Source organism: Perca fluviatilis, chromosome 17 (genome assembly GCF_010015445.1).
Source record: "Perca fluviatilis chromosome 17, GENO_Pfluv_1.0, whole genome shotgun sequence".
Lineage (NCBI taxonomy): Eukaryota > Metazoa > Chordata > Actinopteri > Perciformes > Percidae > Perca > Perca fluviatilis.
This window is the reverse complement of record NC_053128.1, coordinates 29,122,190-29,132,189: the sequence shown is the minus strand read 5'-3', so window position 1 is coordinate 29,132,189 and position 10,000 is coordinate 29,122,190. Positions and strand designations below refer to the sequence as shown.

General features: G+C 41.5%; 1 protein-coding gene across 2 annotated transcripts in view; it reads right to left on the bottom strand.

The window, feature by feature from the left end:
- rph3aa (rabphilin 3A homolog (mouse), a) overlaps positions 1-10,000 on the bottom strand; it is a 50,886-nt gene that overhangs the window by 26,912 nt on the left and 13,974 nt on the right. The window contains exons 2-7 of one of the 2 annotated variants that reach the window (XM_039780629.1): positions 4,818-4,946; positions 4,551-4,680; positions 3,008-3,091; positions 634-787; positions 143-319; positions 1-2 (exon numbers count right to left, since the gene is read on the bottom strand). The exon at positions 1-2 is cut by the window's left edge and continues 181 nt beyond it. In XM_039780629.1, coding sequence (XP_039636563.1) covers positions 1-2; positions 143-319; positions 634-787; positions 3,008-3,091; positions 4,551-4,680; positions 4,818-4,936 — 666 coding nt within the window. In that variant the 5' untranslated portion in view covers positions 4,937-4,946. Of the gene's footprint in view, positions 15-142; positions 320-633; positions 788-3,007; positions 3,092-4,550; positions 4,681-4,817; positions 4,947-10,000 lie in introns of both variants that reach the window. The other variant, XM_039780628.1, reaches the window with a different exon arrangement.

The window sequence follows — 10,000 nt, the reverse complement described above, 5'->3', positions numbered from 1 at the left end:
ATCTGCGGCAGGAGCTATCGACATTACAATCAGCAATGAATACAGTCCGAGACATCTTTTTATACGTTATTATCAACGTCAAACTGTTGAAAGCAGCCCTGTTGCGTGGGGCTTATTCTTAGAAGGAGCAGCGCTGCTTTACCTGAGGTGGGGGTGACCTGCTGTGCGTTTGCTCGAGGAGGTTTGGAGGCTAACACATGTCTCTCAGTCTTCATTACAGCTGCTGGATAGGACTGACTCTCATTATAGCTGTCAGCTGTTGTTGTTGTTGTTGTTGCTGTCTGCTCCCATTGTTCTGATCCACAGGACTGCTGCTGCTCTGTAGAGAGGACATAAGAATATCACTGTCACCAAAACAGATACTGTTGGTGCTACTGTAGTCTCACATTTCAAGCTTTATCTCGACAGCGCTTTGTGGAGTAAAGTCTGGCTACACCACAGATGCATTCTGGGACAGAAGAAAAAACGCTCTGGGTTGTTTGCAATTCTTCACAACCATATATATATATATATATATATATATATATATATATATATATATATATATATATATATATATACAGTATATATAATATATTATTCTACAGTATATAGGCCTAATGCATACACACTCTGTATCTTTGTATAAAATACCATATTCCTGATGATGTGTTGTAGGTTCCTGTGATCCCCCTGGACCAGAACTGTTCATGGTGCTGGACTGTTGAGATCTGGACAGAGGGAGGGGGGCAGGCAGACCCTGCTGGACTCTTCCCTTGAAGAACCAAGCTCCTGAACGCTTCTGCACCTGCAGGAACAATTCAAATACATTTAGTCCTAGTTCTACAAACACAGAGGATTGGCCCATAGACAATAACAAATACGGACAGTTATGTAGTCCCATCACATCCACAGGTTTTAAAGTTTGTGTTTTGGTTTTACAGCTTGCAATTTGGTGAAAACTGTACTGGAGTCACAGATTTTTACTTGTGTGTTGAATTTAAAGAGTAAAAGGTGAGATGTTGAGATTGGGCGTACGACAAATAATGGACGAAGCTCCTTAAACCTGCCTTTTATCTAATTTCCAGCAGCGGGCGACTCCACTGACTCCAAAAAGAAATCTGTGTCTATAAAAGTCAATGAGAAAATGACCCTACTTCTCACTTGATTTATTACCTTAGTAAACATTTTCATAATTAGTTTACAGTCTCAATCGCTACGTTCAAGTCTTCCTCAATACAGCATGATGTTAATTTAGCAAATTATGGTCCCATATATTTTAAAATAGACGATAAAGCTACCAAGGGAAATAACACCAGGCCAGCTATCGAAGACAATATAAAGCTTTTATTCTGAGGTACTCAACGACGTCCGCTAGTTTTCAGCCATGGATGTTGTTCATCTCGTTCTAAGCACAACTTGAATTTTTACCATCTCCATTAGCAACTTCATTAGACTGTCAACTGGGGACTGTGCAAGGACAGTGACATACAACATTGGAAGAATGTCTGCTGGGTCGTTGGTGTCCATATTAGCTTTTACTCTTGTCCTCCTCTTTGTGCTGTTTTAAAAAAAATGCACTCTCCACACTGTTCTGCTGGCTCTGTGCAGGAAGTGTATGCTCTGCGCAGGAAGTGTGCAACAACACACCCAGTAAGAGCGTTCGCCCCATGTTGGCTGAGTCCTGCAGCGGCGAATCCGACCTGCTGCCCTTTGCTGCGTGTCATCCCCCATCTCTCTCCCCCTTTCCTGTTTATCCACTGTCACTCTATAATAAAGGGAAAAGCCCCCAAAAAAGTATCTTTAAACGATTTATAACGATGTGAGCATCCACAATGCTGAACAATAACGTTCTGCAAACAGTGACGCGCTGCACGCTCCAGCTGATAATAATTCATCACACACTGATACAGCAGACGTTGCAACGTAAGATTAGGCCTACAGGAATGTCTGTAGTTAAAGCCTAACATTTTATGAACCAAAAAAAGTCAGACCGGTGTTCCCTGGGACGCCGACACAGCTGCCTTCTCCAGGAAACAATGGACGAACAGAGCTCCAGAGAGTCGGGGGTTGGGGGGAATCAGTGCGGGCAGGCAGTGTCAAGTCTGTGCAGAGCACCGGGACAAAAACACTGACAGTATGATAATCACATCTAAAACACAAGATTCACTCTTAGTGGTTTCTGTGACATGAGAAATACTTTCAAAGTACTGATGTTTAAAATACAGAGATCTAAGATCGTAGACCCGCCGAGGGGAAAAGTCACACCACTGACCACCTGTGTGAAACAAATCTCTCAGCAGCGTCTCTCTCTGCCGTGTCATGTTGTAAACTCCGATGGATTGTGATTGGCCGTCAGTGTTTCTATCGTTCATCAAATCGCTCTGAAAGTGATCCCAACGATATCGTTCTCCACTGTCGTTGTCGTTACAGTTGTGGTGTGGACTCCGCCATCCACTGTAGTTAGAACAAGCTTTAAAACTATATATTTATACCCTGTACTCATGTTTATAATCAATAAAAATTTCCAATCACAAAAAAAAACGTATATATTTATAGTTATCTTATCGTTCTTGGTGTGGACGGTCCTTTACAGAGAAGTTATTCTGTGTGTGACTGACAGGAGGGAGCATTTATTTAAAGAGTCTGGGCTCCCCGAGGCAGAGACCTCAACAAACTGCAGCGCCATCATCAAAACAGCATTGTATAACTGCAACAGTGAGAAAAACAGAAAGCACACCTTATTCTTCATGGTTCATATTGATCAAAATGCTAACAATTAAAAAGGCGTGGAAATAAGTCATCACTTGTCTTGGGATATTGAGGGGCTATCAATAGAAGGTAATTTTCCACATCACTGGACAGTGAAATGCAATTCTGTGCTAAAAGACGAGTCTAAAAGCTAGAAAATGGTTCATATCATGAGAAAAGCTTCTGTTCTGGTGACGGATGAACAACATAATGACATAATTTGGCCCCATGATTTTATCAAACCCGCTCTGTTCTTCATCTCTTCTCATCCTCTCACCTCTTGCTGTTCATTGCAGATTCTGCACAGCCACACAGGGCTCGTCCTGCTGTTGCTCGAAATCCCACATTTGCTGCACATGTGCTGCAAAAAGGCAAACACATACAGTACATAAAAACAGTGTGTGGATGGAAGTATTCAGATCCTTTAAGTAAAAGTAATAAAAGGTGCTTTATTAAATAAACTTATTATAAGACGCATACACAGAGGAATAATCCTACACAGTTCTTGATGGCAGGTGCACAGAGCACATATATTTTCACAGTTCAGATAGCATTGACCTCTACATAATTATTGAGAGCAACAAGAAGCAGAATGTGCATGAGACCAGGAGATATAGAGTGTATGTCAGGAGCCGTTAGCACACGGCCCACTGGCTGCTTATCGCCATAAGAAACCTCTCAGGATCTACACAACACTATAGAACAGTAAGTAAACACAAGTACTGAGACGTCCTAACATCCTCTAGGGACTTTCTGCAACTGTCTCTTTTCTTTTTTTGTTCCAGCAGAAAGAATTTGAGACTGTCCTTCCCCCAAAAACGCCCACTCAAGTCGTTTGTTCAAGCATAAATTGTGACTTATATTTATGTTTATAGTGGCGGCGCCCTCTAGTGGCTGTAGTAGTTATGACAGGAGCAAAGCAGGACGGAAGGTGATGAAGCGTAAGAGCACCAAATTTCCACATAAGGAGGTGGGTGGTTGTGGCTAGAAGGGATACAGCTACGGCCAGACATTATGCAAAATTACACAAAATCTAATATAATATAATTTTAATACTTTCACCCAGGAAACTTGGTTTGTTCCTTGGGAGTGTTTTAATCCAAACCAAAATCTTTTTCCTAAATTTAACCGTTGTCGCCGTAGCTATATCCCTTCTAAACTTAACCGAGGCAGGTCGGGGTGGTGGACGGGTCAAACAAACACGGGACTTTGAAGAGAGTCCGGTATGAGAATAAGCGTAAACGTTTTTTTAAATCGTACAGAACAAACGCAGCTACGTCACACTCTGTGTCACACGTGTGACCGGAATTGAAGTAGCGTCTGAGTTTTTAACCCAAACCACAATCTTTTTTTCCAAACTTAACCAATAAGGGTTGGTGCCTAAACATAACCAAGTAGTTGTTGTGCCTAACTCTAACCCAGGGGTCACCAACACGGTGCCCGCGGGCACCAGGTAGCCCCCAAGGACCCCATGAGTAGCCCACAGGCCTGTTCTAAAAATGAAAATTGAATATTGATATTATCTGTTTCCCACCTTGTTAAGTCATTGTTGATAATTATTGTGAGAAATCATTAATATGATCAGTGTCTTCACATAGATGAGCATCATTAATCATTAATAATCATATATAACTAAAGGCAAACTGAGCACATTTGTACAAGAGTGTATCAAACTGGTAGCCCTTCGTATGACTCAATACCCATGAAGTAGCTCTCAGTTTAGGGTGACTTATTTAGGAATCACTCCTGTGGGTCGTATTAGAGGGTAGGAATACACGATGGTTTGGAGGACTTATTGAGGAATACAGATATCCACCTACTTTATTACACTGCACACAGAGGACAGCTGTGACCCCCTGCGGTCCAAAAGACGCTCCACACAGCAGACAGTGCGACTGTCCGTCGCCACACGCCGTCTTCTTGATGTTATGCAGGCGACTGGAGAGACGCCTGAGAAAACACATGTAAATAAATGTGAGCACAAAACACAAACTTGGCACAGGTTTTACACCGAAAGTCATTCGGGACAGCGAGCATCTCAGCACGGTTCACTGATGTGCAACAGAGACAATAGTTTTCCATCTCACTCAATCCTCTCATGCTCCATGGCCTCCATCATGGCCGCCCGAGCCAGGACACTGTTGATGATCTCCTTCTCCTCATCTGTGAGCTCCTCCCCTGGGGGGCCGCCAGACATGTTCATCATCCACCCGATCCTGAACCCAAAACACACGCACACATTTTTTTTAGCATGATACATTAAAGGTGTCAGTGCAGTTTTAAACTGAAATCTGACAAGCATGTGGTTCATCAGTTTATCGCAGAACAAATTATAATAATAATTGAAAACACACACACACACACACACACACACACACACACACACACACACACACACACACACACACACACACACACACACACACACACACACAACCTAATTCTAACACTAATCCTACAACCAAGTCTCAATCCTCAAACAGCCCTTTAAACTTGTGGGGTCCAGCATTTTGGCTCCACAAATCTGTCGGGACCTCACAAGTATACTGGACTCACGGTTTTTGGACCCCACGAATATAGTTAAAACATCCACATCCACACACACACACACACACACACACACACACACACACACACACACACACACACACACACACACACACACACACACACACACACTCACAGCAGAGTATAAGTGGCATGCAAAGTAAAAACGCAGCTCGGACACAAAGGCCAAAAAAAGTGCATCAGTAAGGGGAGCGAGACACTGATGCCTGAGGACAGGAGCACAGCTGGGTCGCTGAGCGACTGCAAACGTTGTCACAAACAGTTGCTCACAGGTGGGTTACATGATGACTTATCTTAATAATGAAACATGAAAGCCAGTGATCATCTGAAAGCATGTGTCATGCGTTTTGTTCATTGTCTTAAACTAGCAGCCAGAACAAGAACAAGTTTTGAAGCAACAAACTTCAATAAAATGTTTAATTACTGTAGGCGATTGATCAATTTCTCAAATTCAGGCCTTGAAGCTGGGGGTAGGCAGGTGTACCGTGTTATTATTGCTTATGATTACACTGTTTGTAAGCCATTGGAGGTTCATATAAGAATAGTTACAATACATAAATGAACAGATGAGTCATACAAGTTAAAATATGATGTCATGCCAATATCTACAATAGAGTAAAAAGGCAACAGGATTTAATTCATGTAAAAGATTTTCATGTAAAAGATAAATATTTATATCTACATGTATACGTGTATATCTGTACATGTTGAAAGCAAGCGTATATTGATTATTCTTTTTGTATGTTTCAGTTTTACGCTTTCCTTGCAATATCTATAAACGTGTGGGTAAGGGATCAACTTCAGAGTTTTGATGATAGGAACGCGTTTAGCTGGCTGTCAAGTTATATTCAGCGCATATATCGAGGGCAGCAAAGTTTTTTGCATCATCGGGAAAAAAATTCCATAATAATCTTTTTGCATTTTGCGATTCAAGTGGTCTGAAAGAAAACTGTTTTCACGCTTTAGAAACTCTATGGTGTGTGACGGGAGACTTTGGTCAATAACAGTACATCGCATATAAAAATTCTTCCAAAAATATTAAATATACGCAGTCTCGGAGTTGGTTCCATACAAAGGTTGAGATCAGCGATCACATGATTGATTTGTCTCAAACCATGTTTAATTGTTTTTTTTTTTAATCTGAAGCTTGTGCATTCCCTAATATGGGTGGGAATTGAGCAAAATTAACCATAATAATATTCATAATATAATATTTCAGCACATTACCTTCAGATGGTGAAAGCCTGATTCAAAGGCAGAAATCCTGCAGAAAAAGTTCCTATTCCAGCATTAGCAACAAAAACGTTTTCAAAGTGCGTGCTAAGAATTCAATGTCATGAAATTAAATATTTTGTTTTCCCCCCATTTTGATTTTCTCCATTGTATTTTAAAAAGCTGCAAAATCTTTCCTTTTTATTTCACATTTTAAAAACCAGTCGACCCTTAACCTCCAAGTGTTGCTGGATGTTTGGAAAGCATTTTAAAATCCCCCAACCGACAGAGCAGAGGCCACATTTCCTGTCAGCAATAATCAAATGCTGTCAACTTGTGAAGTGAATGCAACAGTTTTTTTCCCCTCAAATGTGTCTGATCATTTCGTGGCTTGCCATGATGGGCAGCAACGTGCACGGGGAAATTGTGGCTTCAGGGATGAGCTAGTCGTTTCACCAGAGGATGCAGACGATCTGTTCTGTTATCGTGGCTTTATTTGGGGAAGATGCACCAACATAAAGCTCTAAATATTACAACAAATATGTTAAACATAACACTTTTAAGTGCGTTTTGCCTTTTTTAACATTAGAACAAAATCAGTTACTGACACACTTGATTTAAACGTTAAAGAGTAACAATGAGATGAGGGGAAAAACATCCTTTTTGTCACAATGTTTCAGAGATAACGAGGAATTTGAGTTTGGATTTTTCCCCAAAACAAAAAGAAATCTTTATTAGTGTGCCGGCATATTTATTCAAACAATACAGCAAAGATTCTGTATTTTATCACCACTATATTTCCTTATTTACAATTCCACCGTGTGCACCAAACTCCAGCCATCTAATTGGTGTTTTTAGAAACACAGTAAAGAAGCCTGTACTCCCACTGTGCAGCAAGAGATTTAAGTCATGAGAGATTTGATCAAGACGGCTAAATTTGTTGCATGCATAATTGTGAAGCGCAGACCTTCAGGCTACAGCTGGGACTTGAATAGCTTTGGTATGGTTATGAAGATTTAATCTACCTGCGTACCTGCAGAGTGTCTGTGCACATTATGGAACGAGGCAGACATGTGCCCAGCTTGACCACAGCTCCTGAAATGCTACTAAACCTTTCTATTTCTTCTTTATTAGTAAAGGGAATTACCTCTTCGTACTCCTGTGTATTGTGTGAATAATTGTCAACTTGTCTTAAAACTATAGTGCGTAGTTTCTGTCTCCCCCATGAGGAATTCTAAGTAATGACAACAAAACTCTCTGCAAATCCACATGATACAAACCTTCCGTGATCGCACACCACATCTTAATTGGCTTTGTAGCAACTCATTTGGCAACGGCTTGAATGTAACGGACGTTCATTATGCGTTTATTATTCCACTGCCCCCCTTCTAGCCCCGTCCCTTCATGTTGGCACGCAGATGTTAGCATTTAGCTGCCAAAGTACAAGCTCACAGGGCGGCTAGCATGGCTGTAGTCGACTCTTAGTGTTGTTTTGATGAAATGCTGCTCCTTGTAAAATATGAAATATGTATCATTCTGTTACAGATTACAGATTTGTTATATTTTGTGTAAAATCTTGTGTTGGAAGTGTACACTAAAGGGATTTAAAAAAAAAATGGCAGTATGAAATGTACAAACTGGCGTCAATTCATGTGAACACAATTGTAGGCTACAGATTAAAATCAATGACCGAGTCAGACTCCCAACATAAAACTGTACAAGCACTGTGCGTTATTCTGCCTGTAAGAGAAGAAGTACAGAGATTTCACCGTCCACTTAACTGCCCAACAGTGTGCCACAGCTGAAGAGGCACTCCTTTTAAAAGCTCTGAGAGGAGCTAATATGATTATCCATGATTTATTTCAGCTCTAACACACCTACTGCTGTACCCGCGCCTCTGTTATACATCTGCCGGTCATGTCTGAGTGCACGGGCACCATCTACAGTACTTATGCAGCTGCTTGAAAACAGTGTGTTAATTGAGGCTGACTGCTGACTGCTGACTGCGGACAAGCTGTGATGGGTAATGGAAGTGTGGTCTGCAATGTGCATGCCTGAAGACATTTTCACTGCGGAGAAAGCGCACTCATTATCTTTTGACAAGAACGTTGTTAAGAGGAAAGCTTGACCTCAACTTCTCGCCTCTGGTCCAAACCAGGCTGCTGAGACAGACGCCACCTCTCCCGTTGACTGATCCTGCACTCTTTTCGCTGACAGTATGGAGAGAAAACATTAAATTATATATGCATCATTTCCTCTCTATCGTAAGCACATTTTATTCCCTATTTTTAAGGGTCTTGAAGGTGGCCATCCCCAAATTATCTGTATACTCTACATGACTGGTCACTTCTAACTTGCCCTTAAGAGTCTGAAGAATCATCTAGTGTAGGTATGAGCTGTTATATGGCTGTGTCAGAGCGTTAAACATCATGAGATCAGGCAGTAGCTGCTGAGTGCGAATATTTTAATGCCTCACTTAGTTAACGGCTGAGTGCTCTTCTCCTTTCTCATTCGTTGCCCTCTTTTCCCTCCCTGTCCTTTCTCCGATGCAAATGTCAGGGTGGTATCATTGTGGACAATGTGGCAACCTGACAGATTGGTGTGTGTGTGTGTGTGTGTGTGTGTGTGTGTGTGTGTGTGTGTATCATGGAGGGTTCAGAGAGAGAGAAAGGTGGGGTCAGTAAGAAAGGAAATGTTCTGAAATGGCAGACACTTTCAGCCTGTGAGTCACCTCTCAATGTAACACACACACACACACACACACACACACACACACACACACACACACACACACACACACACACACACACACACACACACACACACACACACACACACACACACACACACAAATATATCGTTGCTGTCGGGCAGAAACCTTCGTATCTCCATATTTCATTTTATTTTTTTATTTTTAAGATTATTTTTTGGGGGCTTTTTGTTTATTTTTATCATGTTATTATACAGTGATAGTGACAGACAGGAAAGGGAGGAGAGCGCCGCAAGTCGGATTCAAACCCAGGCCGTTGCCAAGGACTCAGCCTACAATGGGGCGCACGCACACTCTATTGGGTGAGCTAAAGGTCGCCCTATCATTTTTTTGCCTTATGACTATTTTTTCCATAAATCATGCGATTGGTCCCCCTTTCTGTTTGTCTGTGGGTTTTACAAAAATGTAAACAGTGATGAAGTTGATTTTAAGGTGACTGTGTCTGAGAAAAATGGCAAATTTTTCTGAAAACAAAATTTTTGGACAAGGTATTTGCCTGACAGTGACAATATAAAGCCAGGAGACGGTTAAGCCGCCTAGACATGATAAGTGATTTGCTCCGCTAGGAACAGGCGCAGAGCAAAGCGCAGAGAGCAAGGCTATTTCCCATTGCTAGGTAACGACAAGCTGTTATCTCATTGGTTGCGCTTTCGAAAGGTCAGGGGCAACTAGGTCAAAGTTGAAATAATTTGAACTTTGAGGGCATCGCAAAGTGGCAAA